At 48.1% G+C, this 17,920-nt stretch overlaps 1 protein-coding gene across 1 annotated transcript; it reads left to right on the top strand.

The window, feature by feature from the left end:
* The first annotated feature begins 4,780 nt into the window (after positions 1-4,780).
* Positions 4,781-15,571, top strand: LOC142765064 (uncharacterized). The gene is made up of 2 exons (XM_075865630.1): positions 4,781-5,134; positions 13,910-15,571. Exons 1-2 carry the CDS (start codon positions 4,781-4,783, stop codon positions 14,669-14,671), a joined length of 1,116 nt encoding a protein of 371 aa, XP_075721745.1. The 3' UTR covers positions 14,672-15,571.
* Positions 15,572-17,920: the final 2,349 nt, after the last annotated feature.

Here is a 17,920-nt window from a genome sequence, read left to right as displayed (position 1 = left end):
ATTTCGAGGGGTGGAAAAGGAAAATGTGGTTTCTTTTTTTTTTATCTGGTCTTCGGTTCTGATTCCACTTCTAAATTAAAATACGCATTCCTAAATTATATATATATATATATATATATATATAGAGAGAGAGAGAGAGAGAGAGAGAGATTGAGGTTCCATCTCCTATAAAAATTGTCCTTCCTAGAAATTTCATCTCGATTGTTTCAGCACAGTAGACCATAGTATTCCAACCATCCCCCCAATCCTGCTGAAAAGAGCTGAATGAAATGTACTGAATCAACTGAATGCTGAAATGCATAATGAATGGACTTTAGATAAGCATGAAATGTAATTAGAAGTGCTTCACAACAGGTTTAGGAGCTCCCAGATATTGTGCTCACTTACACATGTATAGTGAACGTATCCTGATAAATACGGCTGAGAAGTCAATTAATCGACAAATTCTGTAAACGAAAAGGATAAATAACAATATGCCTTAACGCAATAAGAAATGATATTCGCATACTTGTATCTTGTTTTCCATCACTGCATCAGTGATCAATTATTCAACATTAATCCTGATATATACTTAGTGAAATATATATGCCATAAAGTACGCAACAAAGGGTTTTTGTAAAATATGATCAAGCGTGCTGTCGGTACCCAGTAGTTTAGTGACACGTGACGTGTCTATATATACACTAAGCCGAAGGAGGCGCAGGTATAATGGTATTACGTCCAGTCAGCGTGTTTACGATCTAACTTTCGTGGGTACATTACTCACACATCAGCGGCGGCAAAGTCGACCGCTTCGATAACACTGCACGAATCTCACCGGTTACGCCCGTATAACACAATGGATACTCACACAAGCCATGATGGAATGCACTATCGGCATTGAGAAGCATACTAATAAATAGCGGATGTTCCCGTAGGGCCCTGCGGCCCAGCTACTGCGCTGCTTTCAGGGCCACGAGTGGTTTCTCAGACCCGATAATGTCTTCAGTATAAATAAAATAGCAAAATTTTCTCCTTTTCGACGCTGGGATTCGAACCCACACCCTCATGCTCCGAAAGCGAGTGTCTTAACTACTAGGCTACACACCCATGCTTCCGCGATGGGAATACATGTACAGCACATATAAACCATATGAATGTGCCTCTTTGGGCAAACAAATGCCGAAAGATAACACTTTCTAGTCATATTTTACTGTTTCTTGTTGTAAGGCGTTAAAGGTCTTCAGCGGGGCGTGATTTAGAGCGGATATTGAAAATTGCACAAATAATAAAATTTCTTCTTTGCAAAAAAAAAAAAAATCGATGCCAAACTTGGGTATTCCTTGTCCTCCTGAAGAGGCTAGCACATGTCTTAAAAAAAGAGTAAAAGCGAGGATGGGAACGCCACCTAGCGGTTGGTCTGACGCTCTCTAGGTGGGCTGCCTGCGGAAAGGCTCCCAGGGGCCACTCTATTTGTAGTATATTTCTCTATGCTATCGGCGTCAAATGAAACCCGAACAGCGGAAAGCTTTTGCGATAGTATAGTGCGTGCCGTCCAGTTATCACCGTTGACTGGCGCGCGCATCCTGTTCGTCATCTCTGCGCATAAATGTGTGCCCGTTCACGGTGATAAGTGGAGGGCACGCACTATATACGATCACGAAGGCTTGCCGCTGTTTCGGGTTTCATTTGACGCCGATAGTACAGCTCCGTTAATTCACACAGTAGGGTAGTCCCGCAACAAAGGTACGCCTTAACACGCTGGAAATAAGAGGTATAATCGAAACATTATACACACGTGCAAAGGTGACTGCTGCGACCAGAGGGTCACGCGAAACACGTCTTGCAGACTCACGAGAGAGGCTATAGATCACATTATTGATTGATTTGTGGGGTTTAACGTCCCAGTAGGAGGAAGGAGGAAGAAAGTTTAAGCGGAAAGACAGGGATGTTAGCCAGTTCTTAGACCGGCTGGCTACCCTGTGCTGGGGAAAGGGGTGAGGGGAATAAAAGATGTTAGAAAGAAATGTTGCGCAGAGAGAGAGAAATTACAAAAAAAATTGCGACAGAGGAAAGGCAACATCCCAAAACCACGTTATGATTATGAGAGACGCCGTAGAGGAGGGCTCCGCAAATTTCGACCACCTGCAGGTTATTTAACGTGCACCCAAATCTGAGCACACGGGCCTACAACATTTCCGCCTCCATCGGAAATGCAGCCACCAGAGCCGGGATTCGAACCCGCGACCTGCGGGTCAGCAGCCGAGTACCTTAGCCGCTAGACCACCGCGGCGGGGTTATAGATCACACACTCGGCTATGAATTGCAGTTGTATACGGGCACCTCTGGTGACTGCTCAACACAAAAGATGGCAACGGGTTTGGAAGCCAGGTGTTAAAAAGAGGGCGCGCAAGTCCGTAGCCCTCCAAAGCCACGTCAATGATCTGTTAAAAGTTACGCAAGCATCACGAAAAAAAAAGCGTGAAGAATATGTGCAGAAACCAGGACAGAAGGCAGAGAGCGCTTTGAAGAGACGACACTTGTAAAGCAGACGACACCCGCGTATACGCTATACATACGCAAAGCTAGAGGTGAAATATGATCTTTACGAAACTAAAGAAGAAGAAAAAAGTAAATGTAAAGGAGACAACGTGAATGAGGCAGCGTCGGATATTCTTTGGTTCGAAGCATGCCCCGTAATGCGAAGGTGACACCCTTCGCACATATACATACGTTACCGAGAAGATTGTACGAGACTGTACAAAAGCCACCCTGTGTGCTCTTCACTGACGGGACTACTACAAAAGCAAGAGACGGGTCCAAGAAAAAAAAAAAAAGAACACACAGAATAAATGTAGGAGAGATGTGCGCAAAATAAACAAATTTATTCGGCGCTTTATGTTCTAAACCACCAACCGAGACCACGGTGGTGATCTGTGCCGTTATAAGCGGATCTACGGGCCACGTTATCATACGTAGAGTGTAGGATGAGACCGCAGCGCCCTCTGCTATACGCGGTAATAAGCTCTCACGGCTTCATGACGATACCCGCCTATTGATCCCACGGTGCAGAAATGGATCCGTGGGCGCCATTGTTATGGTAATTGATACGCGCGTTGGAGCCGCAGATATAATGCGCACATAGCGGGCGCTCGCAGCGATAATCCACGCGGATTACACCAGCTCCTGACATGTTTTTTTTTTTTTGTGGGTTCCACTTTCCCATCTTGCTGCTTCGAGCAAAACCCACGAAGCATTCTGCACGAGAAAAACTGCAGTCGTCTTCCAAAAGAGAAACAGGGGTGGTATACGTAAAACACGGGCTATTATATATTATAGTCTTTCCAATGCGCCACATGAGCCGCTAATTATATTTGCTCGTGCAATGCGCTGGAAAGACTAGTGAACACAACTATGCTTTCATTAGCCAACAGCAGACAACATAAGCACAGAGTCAACAGCATGTTATATTATCCATCACGGAAGCTCTCGATCTATAAAGTTCTGAGAACACGTCCCAATCGTGTTTCCGTTCCATAAAATTAATCCATCCAGTTTATGTGTCGTCTTCATTACGCAGTTATAACGTATATTTATATCATATTTTTCTTGGTCCTCACAACAACAAATATGGAAGAAAAATGGCAGCGCCCCCTCACCCAAGTCGGGAAATAAAGAAGGCTCGCAGTGGATGCAACAGCGCCCAATACCTTGGGTCTCCTGCTTTTCGTTTAAAGAAATTGAGAAGCAAACCGTCCTTGGAGCAAGCCGGTGTTCGGTAACACGTTAACGTAAAGAAGCGTAAGTATACGCTAAAAGCCCCTAATGTCCCCAAATCATGCAAGGTTAAATCTTCGTCCAACTTTTCATGACACGATTAGGGGTATATGACCGCTCCCTCTGCCCCCTTTCAGTCGGTGTGTGTCCGCCTGTTTATGCCACCCATAGTGGGCACGTACTACTTCTTCCTAACGCAACAATCAACAGCAACGAAAACAACTACGACGACAACGATTCTTGTTTTATTCGCCCTTCAAGAATACATCACTGCGACTAAACGATTTTCTTGCTAAATTACTGTCTCACTATTTTTCTTCTTTTTTTTTCTGCAAACTTGATATCGGTATTTCAGATCAAAATTAAGTTACAAAAAATTTGTAGGAATGACGCATTGCTGAAAGTTTAGGGCAAATTCACCTTGTAATCGGCCAATCCCCTTCTTTGGGTACGAGCCATTTGCACAGGGAAACAACAACAACAACAACAACAACGACGACGACGACGACGACGACGACAACGACGAATAACTAACCTATGTGTAGTTTGCAATGAACCGGAAACAATAGATTACTTTCTTCTCACATGCCGCCGCTTCGCCTCACTGCGCCGAATAATTCTTGAAAGACCGATTGGTATGCTCGGATTGCCAGTCAATACATCCACCCTATTATCGTTTGGAGCCAGTCAGTTGGGTGTGGGCCACAGTGCTATTCTGTCAGCGCTACATAAATTCATTCAGGCAACCGGAAGGATACGCTGCTAGTGGTACTGCCAGATATATCCAATTCTTTCTTCCCCTTCCTCATTCTTGTTAATTTGTTTTATATATTCTGGTTTATCGTATTCTTCTGCAATTTTTTCACGTTTTTTCAAAGGAACATTATTATTGTTTCTATCTAATTTCTCTTTATTATTTTTAGCAAGCGTTCTAAAAAATGATCTATCAAGAGGTACAGTGTGGCCAATCCCCCATGTGGGTATAAGCCAAAATCTCCTAGGAGACAAGACAAGACAAGACAAGATGGGCGCCGCGGCCGAGGCAGCGCTGCGCTGCTCGACGGTGGTGCGCGCTGTCCTCCAGCGGCTGCCCGTCGAAGACCTCTTCCTGTGCGCCCGCTACGACGACCTCTGGGAACACGTCGCCACGACGCTGCTCCGCCGGAAGCTCAGCTTCTTCGCGTTGCTTCAGGACGGCAACGTCGGCATGGCGACCTCGGAGGAACGACAGCTGGTCGCAGAGCTTCGCTGGCGCCTCGGGCTCGTCGAGAGAGCCTGCCGCCGACCCGCCTCCGCCATCTTGTTCAGCTGCTGCGACGAGTCTTACGAAGCGCGCGCTGTGGCGTCGTGCTTTCCCGACGGTACGAGCGTTGCCCAGGTACGGGTCTCGTATTGAGAAGTTAAAAAAAAAAAGAGAGAGAGAGATTGACTTTATTTAAACATATCCTGAGGAGGCTGTGAAAGGGCCATTCCGACCCTTATTTCAGCCTGGAGGCTCCGCCCAGCATGGCGCTGGCAGCCGAAGGCTTGTAGCGATGTCCCGGGCCCTCTGGACCGCCTGTAGTTGCAGCTTGTATTGATTGCTCTTGAGAGCTTCCTGCCAAGCCTCTTGGGTATTCAGTTGTGCTGCGCTATGGGTAGGGCACAGCCAGAGCATGTGTTCAAAATTGCAATAGGGATGGTTGCAAAGGGAGCATGTGGGCGGTGTGTCGGGGTCGACTCTGTGTAAGGTGGATGGTGTTATGTACGTACGTGTTTGCAATCTTCTGAGAGTTAGAGCTTGTGCTTTGCTAAGTTTTGGGTGCGGTGCTGGGAAGGCACGTCTTTGTCCCCGGTAATGTGAAGTGATCTCGTGGTATGTGACTGCTTTGTCCTGGCTGCAGAAATTCTCGTACCGCTCACTCATCGAGGGGTCGTTGTCCGCGGCGCGGCGTGTGAGCTCACGCGCCAGGCGGTTGACCTCTTCGTTGGGATTGCAGTGGTCGAGTCCCGTTAACTGTCCCATGTGGGCTGGGAACCAGGATACGTAGATTTGAGCTTTCTCTTCCTTAACAAGGGTTTCTTTGCTCTCGTACTCTCTTATTGCGTTGACGGTGAGTTTTCCTGTGCTTCTAGCTACTAGGCCAGCCGCGAACGTTCGTGCCGCCGTCTTAGAGTCTGTGTATATTGTGGAGTAGGCTTGGCAGCTTTGCAAGGCTAGCGCGATCGCCATTTCCTCTGCTTCGTCGACATGGCTTGTTTGGACGGTTGCCGCGTTCATGAGGTTTCCGTCTATATCAACGACCGCTATGGCAAACGCCTCCCTGCCATAGTAGCGGGCGGCATCTACGAATAGCGCGTGCGTGTTGTGTTTTTTTGCCTTGTTTATGAGCGCCCTCGCTCTGTCCTTCCTTCGCCCTTTGTTGAACGTCGGGTGAACGTTGCGGGGGATTGGCTCAACCCTAATGTGTTTCCTCACGTCATTACCAAGTTGTGTTCTTTTCTCCGGTTGAAAAATTGGGCAAATGCCTGCGTCTCGTAGGATGAGATGGCCTGTCTGCGTCAACGACAGGCGTGTGATCTGTGCCACTCTCTGAGCCTCGAAAATTTCTTCGGCTGTGTTGTGCAGACCAAGTTGCTCGAGTTTCTCGTTGCTCGTGCTATTGGGCAAGCCGAGTGCCGTTTTCAGTCCCTTGCGGAGCATGGAGTCGACCTTTTTGATTTCAGCCTTCGTAAGTTTCAGAAACGGGAACGCGTATGCAACGTGACTTACGAGAAAGGCGTGATACGCCTTTATGATGTTGTCTTCTAGGAGGCCTGCTCGCTTGTTGGCGATTCTAGCAATGCCTCTTGAAAAATTGTCCGTGCTTTTTTCAAGGCGCTTGAGTGCTTCTTTGTTGTGGCCCTCCTTGGCGCTTAACGTTAGCCCTAGTACTTTGACCGTATATACTTGCGGTATCGTTTGGTTATTCTCAGCTTTGAGCACTACTTGCGGCTCGTCTTCGCCCGAATTCCGTCGAGGGTGAAAGAGCGTTAGAGTAGATTTAGTGGGGGACAGTGCGAGTCCAGTTGGCTTAAGAAATTCTTCAGTTGTAGTCAGTGCTTGTTGAAGGATTCCTTCCAAGGCACCATATGAGTGGGCACATGGGACCCATATGGTAATATCATCCGCGTATATGGCATGGTGCACGGATGGGATTTGAGCGAGCTTCTCCGACAACTTGTGCATCGCCACATTAAAGATCAATGGCGAGAGCACTGACCCTTGTGGGGTGCCGATATTTCCGAGTCGTTCGGGTTCGCCGCATTGCTCTCCTATGCGTATGGTGGCGGTTCGGTTCGCCAGAAAGCCTTTAATGTAGTTGTAGAATTTCTCGCCTAGGTTCATGTATGATATTTCACCCAGTATGTGTTCATGTTTCACGGTGTCAAAGGCCTTGGCGAGGTCCAGGGCTAATATGGCTTTGGGCGTGTGGAGGAGGCCGTAACATATGTGTTATCTTAACATCAACATGGCGTCCTGTGTGGACAGTGCCCTGCGGAAGCCAATAATGTTGTGTCAAAAGAGCCCATTGCTCTCAATGTGGTCTGTGATACGGTTGAGTATTGCATGCTCAGCTACTTTTCCAACGCAAGATGTGAGTGATATGGGCCTTAAGTTATCGATGCTCAGTGGTTTTCCAGGTTTCGGGATGAGCGAAACCTTGGCACTACGCCATTCTTTAGGCACGGTACCCGTTTCCCATGCCTCATTTATCTTCTTAGTAATGATTACGATTGCTTTATCGTCTAGATTCCGTAGCAGTTTATTGTCGATTCCATCTGGCCCTGGCGCCGATCTTCCATTGAGTTGTTGTAGAGCGTACCGTATTTCAGCTTCGCTGAATGGTTCGTGTAGCTTTTCTTGCGGTCGACCTCCATATGAGAGATTTTTGTTTTCCCAGGCTACTGATTTGCTTTCCAGTGGGAGATATTTTTGGCCTAGCGTTTTGAGTAGAGCTTGGGATCCACCACTATCCTGGGCGTGCTTGTGCACCAATCGTTCAATTTGCAGCTGGGTGCCGCCTCTGGTGGGTTTGTCGCTGTCCGCCATAAGGTGTTTGAGCAGCCCCCATTTGCTTTGCTTCCCTTCCTCATTTTGCCATCTGCTTCGTCACATGTGTTGTTCCACTGCTGGGCGCAGATTGTCTTGGCGTGAGATTCGATTTCGCGGCCAAGGTCCGCGATTTTTGTGCGTAAGTGTCTGTTGAGCTTGTTTTTACGCCACGCTTCTTTTAGGTCATGCCTTTTCTGCAGCAAACTGGCCAGGTGAGAGTCCATTGCCTGGGTGGATTCATCAGTTTCGACTTCTTTGGTGGCCTCATTCGCTGCCATTTTTAATTCATTTAAGAGAGCTTCATATGATAGTTCTGTATTGCCCTTCTGCTCCCGTATTTTACGGAACTGGTCCCAGTCTGTGATTTTGAATTTTCTTGGCGCTTTCGCCTCGTTCTCAATGGTAATTTCTAGGATGCAGTGGTCGCTACCTAGGTCTTCGGCGAGGTTATCCCAGGTAGCTCTGACGTTCTTGGTGAAGGTTAAGTCAGGCATTGTGTCCCGCTGTACCGAATTACCTCTTCTTGAAGGGAGGGCAAGGTTGTTTATCAGCTGCAGGTCCAGTGCATTCGCGCTTTCTGCTAGCTTGGTGCCTTTGCCTTCGCTTTTTAAGTATCCCCATTCGGTACTCCTGGCGTTAAAATCGCCCGCTACTATGAGCGGATTGTCACCCGCCATTTTTACCGCCGAGGTAAGCAGTCTGTTGAAATCTCTTTTCTTATCTGATGGAGAACTGTGAACATTGAGCACGAAGATGCTTCTTTTAACAGCCCTGTGTGGTAAGATTTCCACCAGGACTGTTTCCACGCCTTTTTTGTATACGGGGGCGTCCCTTTCGGCGAACATTATGTCCTTCCGGATGAAGGTAGCCATTCCTCGCGTCTTGTTCTGCTCGGGGTGCAGGGTCGGCCTGGCTACCCTGTACCCCTGTATACCAATGCTTTTAGCAGTTTTGCTTTCTCCACATTCCTGTAGCAATATTATATGCGGCTTTTTTTTACAGGTTAGCAATAGTTGTGTTAGTGCTGCTTTGCGTTTCTGAAGTGAGTTACAGTTCCACTGCCAGATCTTAATCTCGTTACGGTCAGCAGCCATTTTGGCTTGGTAGCTTGTGTGCGTCGCGGCTCGTTATTTCCGCGAGATTGCGTGCATTGACTGGTCGGACTTTAGCTCTAGAAGGTATGCTCGGCACGCTTGCCGTAACCGCTGGTTTGTCCGCGCTTAGGCTCTGAGGAACACCTGCCCCAGGTGGGTTGGCTGCCATCTTCTCCAGGCTCACGAGCCTCTGGTCAGCTTTGTCAGTGTAAGTCTTAAAGGTTTCCATAAACTTGGCAAGCGTGTTCGCCAACGTATCAATTTTGTCGTTCAGCTTAGTTGTCACGGATTCGACATTTTTCAGTAGGGCTTCTTTTTCTATCGAGACCATCTCGATCTCCTCCGTCGTGTCGCTGTCGCTGTCTACGGCTTTGCGTTTGTGTGTGTTGTGGATCGTTTGTTGTGAGCGTGTTGTCGGCGGTGCTGGTGAGCTCGACAGATTAATTCCGTGGCAGCTCTCTATTCTAGCTATTGAGGCCCGGAGCTGTTCAAGCTCCTTCTTGAGGGCCCTGTTTTCTTGTTCAAGCGCTACAATACGAGGATCGGGAGCATGCTCTGGCTGTGCCTTACCTTTGGGCTGGCTACTTGTGCTTCGTGATTCACCTGCAACCCTGCTGGCCCAGGAGCCATTGTTCGGCTACTGCTGCTGCTGCGTGGCTGTTGGCCTCGTTCTCGATCGGGATCTGGAGCACTCCCGAGATGACAGGTGCTTGTCGGATCCCGACAGGGTCGAGGGGCGCCCTCCGGAACGAGAACGGCCTCTGGATCGAAAGCGCCTTCTGGATCGGGAACGCCCTCTGGATCGGGATCTCCCCCTGGATGGAGAACGGTGATGGATGCTCGAGGCGTTCTCCCGTCCCGGCACCTGGTTGTGGCAGGGTTCCTTAAACGTAACAGATGTTGGTGCGTCTTGACGTTGTTGTGCTTGCCACTCTTGCTTTCTGCGTCTTCTTCTCCTTCTCACTATGTATGGAATGTGGAAGCGTCTTTTGCATTCGCGATCTCCGGTGGGGTGATTGCCATCGCAAAGCTTGCATTTCGGCTCGCAGTGATGCACGCCATCTTCTTGTAGCGTTTCACCGCAGTTGTGACATTTCTTGCTCGTTGCGTTTGTGTGCCGGCAAACATCGGCGCGGTGGCCGACTCCTCCGCACGTTCTGCAAACATCGACTTGTCGCTTGTAGAGCGAGCAGGGAACCATGGCGGTTCCGCATATCACTGTGCTCGGAACGCGCAACCCGTCAAAGAGGATTGCGACGACTTTGGTCTTTTTAATGCGTCTTGCCTCGATGGCAGTGGGATTTCGGTCGTGCACAATCAGGCGTTTGAGCGTTGCGTCGTCAAAGGAGAGGTCAACGTTCTTGATGACGCCCTTGCATGTATTATCGGGTGCGGCCACGTATGCGGCAACTTCGAACGAGCCTTGGTTTGTGTGCAGTTTCTGTACGCTCACGTATGATGTGGCATTACTTTGATACGGCGTATAAATAACAATGATGTTTTGCATATTGTTGGGACAGATCGTGTCCTCCCGTGCTTCTTCGTCGGTGATCTGGGCGGCCATGATGACGGCTCTCGCCAGCAGAACGAGGTCGACTCGGGCTACGTCCAATCCACCTCTGGGTCTCATAATTACCCTGATCTGGTCTTTGGGTAGGCGGGGTAGCCTGGAAGCGGATACCACACGGTGTAGTGCCGATTGACTTTTTTTAAAGCGCCTGCGGTGCTTCGGCTGGTTGCTGTGCTCGACCGTCCCAGCGGCCAGCTCCTCGTTCGGTGGAATCGTCTGTCTTCGGCGTCCCATGGCGGTGGCCCATTCTGGTCCGTCGAAGATCTCCGCGCTAACTTCCATTCCCTCCACGGTTACGGTGGAAGGCATTTTCAGTGCCTGGTTGTCGGCTGTGACGTGCGGAGGTTGATTCAGTCGCTGCCGCGTCTGGCCGAGCCCTTGGCTACGTGTAACGGCCGTACTCCTCGCTAACCCTAGGTGTGGTTAGGGTTAGCGGGGACGCACGCCGCGTCGCAACATAAAAGTCCAAAAATATGGATAAGAGTTCACTCACCGCCAAAAATGGCGTCTCCACTGAAACCGCAGAGCTTGCTTTTTCGAATAAGCACAAAGCCAAGTGATCTTGAAGCATAGAAACGACCGAAAACATTTAGAAAAGCGGGAGCCGACGTTTTCACATCCGCGCTCCTCGACGCCACCTAGCGATCCTCCTTTAAAAAAAAAAGAAGTTTGCCCCGTGCCTGCATGCTACACTGCCAATGTCGTTGAAAGACAGTAGTCTTGCGTCTGGAGAGAGTCAACAAAACGTTTACTTGATGTTCTGTGCAAAAAAATGAAAATCGGTGAATGGTATTCCGGAGGAGCTGCGTTAGAGTTCCTCGAGCGTGCAGCGGAGGCGAAAGAGCCCATCAAGCCACGTCACACGCGAGACATGAGCGCTATCTGGCAGTTATATTGGAAAACGAGGCGTGCGGCGTGCGCACCCGTCTTGGAGGCGATAAGGTGTAGAACGCAAGGCGACGGGTAGGTGCCACCACCGTGTCGTCTTAGAAAAGCGTTCGAAACTCTTGACTTTTCGTGCAAGCGTTGCATCGTCAGTGCAGCGTGATAAGCGCTACGGTCCTCAGAATTAATTATGTATGCCTTTTATAGTAAAAGACACATACAAAATATCGACGTGTTGTTATGGTGCCTCAGATATGCGCTATAGTTGCTTTTAAATTGACAATCACGCAAGCATGAAGGCTTAATCTTGAGCAATATTGGTGGGCGCTGCGGATGAAGTTGGCCTTTGGAGTGTCGTTTAGTGCCGTTCGAGGTACTGTTAAGAGTGAACAAACAGACAAATGTACAGAGAGACAGATAAAAATTCTTGCGTCGAAGGTCCCCAAGACAGTTGCCTAATGCATTGATCTTATAGGACGACTCCTAGACGAAGGCCGCCCTTCTTTTTTCTTCTGGGCTGACGTACACCGATTCTATCCAGCTCTCCTTCGAAAACTTTCCGCCCCTACTGTTAATCTGCACGGCCTCCGGGATCGGGTGTGTCGCAAGCTTCCCGCACGTACCTCACCTGGTTTTGCAATGCTTACGTGATCGGCCCACTTTTGACCAAGTGGTCATGATGATGATGTATTGTGATGACGCTATCTCGTAACGCCACAAACGTGACGTCATGACGAATTTGGTGACCTGCTATGTCACGATGACGCCGGGTGGTTACGTCATTAGGTACTGATGATTATGTGCATCACTCGGTCAATTTCGCCGTTTTATGAAGCATCTAAGACTTCTGCCTGAAAACTTTGTTTTATGATTTACAAAGCACCCGCCACGTATACGTCTAGCAGTTATTGTGCTCGACTGCTCACACGAGGGTCGTGGGTTCGACTCCTGAATGCGACGGCCGCATTTTCGATGGTTTCGGTTCAGTTGCACGCTGAGGAACCCCAGGTAGACGAAATTACAGGAGACCTCCACTCTATATAGGGCGTCTGTCATAATTTCGTGGTGCTTTGGGGACGTTAAACCCCAAGTATTATTATTATTATTATTATTATTATTATTATTATTATTATTATTATTATTATTATTAAAATATACACTGTATCTTTGAATATGCAGTAAGTGACTTGAGATCCGAACCATAAGACAGAATTGAGCAGCAACAATAATAATATGTGAACGCTGCAGTCTACACCGGTACTTAATTACATGGCCGAAGCATGGAGGTCTACAAGAAGGGCAGGACATAAATAGAGGACGACCAAGCCAGCCATGGAAAGAAAATTGTAGGTGTAACGTTAAACAACAAGGAAGGCAGCAGAGTGGGTCGGCAAACAAACGGGTGCTATAAGACCTCTTAGTCGAAATCAAGATGAACAAAATGGCATGGGAGGATATGTAATACAAAAGCAAAGTAAATGGTGCTCTTTAGAGCAACCAACCTGATTCCAAGAAAAAAAAAAAACGAGTGCGTAATTGGGGTGGAGGAAGTTAGGTCGGTATACAAGCTACTTAAAAAGTTTTCAGGGACAACGTAGCGTCAGCATATTGCAGAGGCAGGTTAACCTTCACAGGTTCACGTTCACGGACAGGTTAACAAGTTAATTGGCAGAAGGCATGGTTTCGACAGATGATGCTGGAAGCGTATGCGTTTAAGGCCACTCAGGATTGACCGAAATTCTTTGATCGTTTGTCGTCTATAGCCTCGAGGACTTCATTGCTTTTCCTCAGTTCTCCTGAATTTTGCCCCCTGCGAATTCATCCTTCTTGTTGTGAGACGTTTAGACAACCAGCCTTAACTTAGTGGTGGCATTGCCAGTAATAATGTACAATTATATTCTTGATTCTGGTGGGTATACAGTATGTCATATGCACAAGTGCACACGGTAGCTTTGCCAATAGTGCAGATCACATACAGCGTAGAAAGAAATTCTTGATTTTGGTAAGCATACAGCATGTCATATTTGCGGATAGATGCATGGCAATGCCACAAAGGCGAATGAGTTATAATGAAGTCAATAACTTGTCTTTCAGACCAAGCGGATAACGTGTATTTCAGATCGAGCGCAGAATTCTTACACGAATCAAATACAGCGCCAAGACTTACGGCCATACAACGTATGAGGAGCGCTACACTCGCAGGTCCCTGTAAGAGTTAGTCCCTGCTGTAGAACTGCTTACAATAAAGGCTAATATCTGCTACGTTCATTAAACTCGATCTTATCCTCCTTCAGATGTGCAAAGGCACATAAGCGTGTGTGTATAGTACGTTCTTGACTGCCTTCTGCATCAGCTGTAGCCTAAGGATTCAACCTCCAGTGCCTATACTTTGTTCGACAGTGCAACCACAAATTCTTGAAGGTACAGGGATTTATCGCCGAGCACGGTTGGCGCACACAGATCTATCCACGCGTTGGACTCTGCTGGCGGTACGGACAATGAAACCCTCATATGTCAATTTTCACCCAGGTTGACGTCCTCTGTCCTGTCCACTTCCAGAGGCGCGGCATCCAGGAGAGGCGCGCGGCGCGCCTCTGCGTGTTGGTGTTGTTCGAGAGGCCCGGCACCGAATATCAGTGCGAGTGGCTCCCATGCGTCGGAGATCACCTGGTGGAGGACGCCGGAGCCGCATCAACGGCCTCGAGAGACGTGGCGTCGCTCGTCAGCGTTAAACGTCGGCGTTGCACCTGTGGTCCGAGGAAAGTCACGTACCGTCACCTGAGGACGGGCCAGCCAACCCGGTTTGCCCTCTACGCCAGTAGCGTGTTCAACCGGAGAACGTTTCTGAGGCCGCCCAGCTTGTACCACGTTCCGACCTGCGTTCTGGGCACTACGCGCGTCAGGGTGCTCAAGCACTCCACAGGCAGTCGGTGCGGCGTTCCCATCTGCTGGGGTACCGCTCTCTTCGGCAGCAAGACGAAGGCCACCTCCGTCAAGTACCGGGGATCCGCGACAGACGTCCAGGTGTCCAGACATTTGTCGGGCGTCAGAAGAGAGTTTGGCAGCGTCAGGGACTCCCTGGTACTTTTATTCCAAGAGGATGCTCTCAACGCTCCGGCCACGGAGGTCATCTGGAGCGTGTTCAGAAACGCAGCCACCGTTCTGGGAATGGCCGTGAATTCATTGGCTCTGGACGTGAACCACGTGGCCTTCCACCTCGATCCGGTCAGTGACGCTGAGTCATCGAAGTGCCTGGAGACACCAGTTGTTGTAGCCGTTCTTCGAATTTAGTGAGGTAGAGGGGTCGGTCGCGTTGTGTTGTAGAAATATATGACCAAAGGGGCTGACGTTGCTGACGTGACATTGTGAGTTAATGTCTTTTCATCGAGGATTGTTGAAGAAATCTATGACTTACGTGACTGACAAGGCAGATGTTCGGAAGTGCCTTGCAGTCGGGCTCACACAACGGTACCATGAACATCGGTGATCAATCAAAATGGGTATTAAATGTTGCATAAATTTATGCCGAACAGTCACCGTTGCCAGCTTCAGAAGAATCTGTTCGCCGTGATTACAATGACCAAGTCATGTAAAAAACGTAGCTTCTGATTATACTTCGTAGCCAGCGTTGCTAGCTTCAGGACGACTTACCCCGCAAAAAGTAGTGACCAGAATGACCTTTTATGACTGAAGTGATGTTCTTTCAGAGACGACAGCTCCACCTCAGACACGCGTAGCTTTCGATACTTGATTGAGGACGGTGGCTTTGAATATGTCACAGTTTGTCAGGACATTGACATCCTGTTTTCTAGAGTTGCTATAGAGCACCGTACAGGTGGTGCTTAGCCACTGTATCTAGATAGTGTAAACGTATTGCCATTGGGTCGTTTCCTCTAAGGAACGTATAACATATCCATTGAGCTCCAGCGATGCAATAATGTGAAATATCACAAAAAATAAATGATTCCAGGTCTTTGGATTGCGTAAGGACGCCAGTCGGCTACCAGTAGACTTTCACTACTACGCGCTTTGATGCGCGCAACGTTATACAGACAACATAACTGGAGTACGCCGGTTAGATTTTATGTGTGTGTGTCGGTGGTGAAAATGGGACTTGGCGATACGTGAGGTGTCGGTTGTCTACAGAAATTAAAGCTCCAGATCACAGTTCTGGACCAGCGACCGAGAGAAGACCAGAAGAAAAATTAAGGACAAAATAAATGTCACACACATACTGTCGATCCACGAGTTGGCAAAACATCTCTGTATTGTGAAATAATGTGAACGCGGCGTTATCAGTTACAAAGTGTCTTGGGATTTGGGAATATACGAGTTTGAGACTCCCTTACAACTTCCTATATATACAGGGTGTCCAACATAACTTGAGCCAAGAATTTGAATATGAAAGACACTTCAGGGGCGAATTGAACCAAACGCGTACCACTCGCACTAGCCTGTAGGTATACTCAGGCTACTTTTTATTTCTCCCCATACTAATTGGTATTTTATTTACCCATTTTTTTAAAATTATGAGCTGGAAACTCAAAATATGGGCACTGAGATGTAGAGCGCTTTCAGAAACCACCGACTAAATTGTTTCCTGTACGATACGTCTAGCGCTGTTATTTTTTTTTCGCGTTGTAAATAAACCCCATAGCAGCATATAGCAGTGCGTTCGCGGTCCGTCACACGGCTTCTTTTCACGTTTCGCGGGCTTCCTTTACAACGCGGAAAAAATAACAGCGCAAGACGTATCGTACAGGAAACAATTTAGTCGGTGGTTTTGGAAGTGCTATACATGTCAGTGTTCGTATTTTGGGTTTCCAGCCCATGATTAGAAAAATGGGTAATTAGGAAGTATTTATTAATTAATATAGGGAGAAATAAAAAAAAATAGCCTGAGTACCTAGAGGCTAGTGCGAGTAGTATGCGTTTGGTTCGATTCGCCTCCTGAGTGCCTTTCACTTTCAAATTCTTGGCTAAATTTAATGTGGGATACCCTGTATGCCTAAAGCAGCGAGATGCTCCCTCACTTCAGGCGTGCGTGTGTGCGTGTGTGTGTGTGCGTGTGTGTGTGCGTGCGTGTGTGTGTGTGTGCGCGCGCGCGCGCGCGCGTGTGTGTGTGTGTGTGTGCGTGTGTGTGCGTGTGTGTGCGTGTCATCAGCCCAAGACACTCAGGCTTATCTAAATAAACACACGTTAAATACGCCCTCATCCTTCGAAAATAAACACGCAAGCACATAAAACGAAACACTCCTTGAATCGTAGCCCAAAAACTAGAGTGGCCTACGGAGCACATCGAACAATGGTTCATTTTTCAAATTATCTTTCAAAGCCCATATGCCTGAATGGGTCATACATTGCGCTAACCTTTCAAAAGTAGCCGCAGAAATGCCGATTTTGGGACCTCGCCTCGTCAGGAAGTAGGAGACATGGGTGAACATTAGTATTCTATGACACTAAAAGCAGTACGTGTAGTCTATGTACTGCGGCATGTTGAAAGATATTCATGTTACCTTCATACACTAGGTGTCAATAAATAAGTAACCACATTGCACTTTAGCGAAATAAGTGCGAGCCAAGGGGCTCATTTAGCTTGAACATTCAGCTTAAGGTAAGAAGAGTGAAAGTTATCGAAGAGAGATCAAAAAGAGCGTATAGAAACAACCTACAGACGATCTTCTTTTCTAATGGGACGGAATGAAAAAAACTTTATCTTCTTTTCTAATATCTAATTTTTTTTTCTAAGTTATTCGATTCTTGGTCTATACCACAGGGTGAGTGTGAGACAGAAGTCTAAGATCTACATCTACATCAATCCCAGCCGAACTCTTCAACTGGGTTAGAGGCCACTATTATAATACAGGAGGTGAATGAGAACCACGAGTTGGACAGCTGCCCTCTTCGCACACGTTGCTTATCTTGCTTCTATTCACCTTGCTTCGTCTCGAATCCCCCTGCTCGACAAGCATGCAAAATTTTGATCTCTCGCCCTTCGTCCCTCCCTCTTTCTGTCTAGCTCAGTAGACGCCCTCTGGTGTGTTGAAACTGCTGCTGATGACGGGAAAAACACCGATTATTTTATATACCAGCTGCGAACTTTTTTTTTTTTGCTTCATTAGTCTCCACCTCCAAGACTTAACTCGAGGCATTCTCTCGTTGTTTTAATGCAGCTATTTTGCTTTTGTTTTTCTACACATCACCCTCCACACGCATCCGTCAGTCTGGCGTGTCAATTGAGACAGGCATGCGAGCGTTCGGCAGACCGAGGAAGGTCGACCATCGCGTGGCGAGAGACACCTGGCGTTTGCCGAAGGAGGGGACGGTGCCGGCAGCGCATGCTTGGCGACAGCAGCGGCTTCGTCTTTGACTCGACGTGGCTACCGCACTCAGCAGGAGCTGATGGGGGGTGCCGGGACGAGGCGCCGGAAACGAAATGGCGCGATAGTAATCTCCGTTCTTTTGCTTTTGCGGGTCGGCGACGCGCACAGCCCCCGTGCGTTCTTAGCGCGTAGCAAGCTTTCGACCGTTGGCACGGGG

The sequence above is a fragment of the Rhipicephalus microplus genome, chromosome 6 (assembly GCF_043290135.1).
Source record: "Rhipicephalus microplus isolate Deutch F79 chromosome 6, USDA_Rmic, whole genome shotgun sequence".
Lineage (NCBI taxonomy): Eukaryota > Metazoa > Arthropoda > Arachnida > Ixodida > Ixodidae > Rhipicephalus > Rhipicephalus microplus.
The sequence above is the reverse complement of the archived record's forward strand: the minus strand, read 5'-3'. Positions and strand labels throughout refer to the sequence as shown.

Excerpts from the sequence above, each read along its gene's own strand:
- LOC142765064 (XM_075865630.1), top strand. The coding sequence starts at position 4,781 with ATGGGCGCCGCGGCCGAGGCAGCGCTGCGCTGCTCGACGGTGGTGCGC. Across the intron at positions 5,135-13,909 it reads ACGGTACGAGCGTTGCCCAG|GTTGACGTCCTCTGTCCTGT; the intron begins GTACGGGTCTCG and ends ATTTTCACCCAG.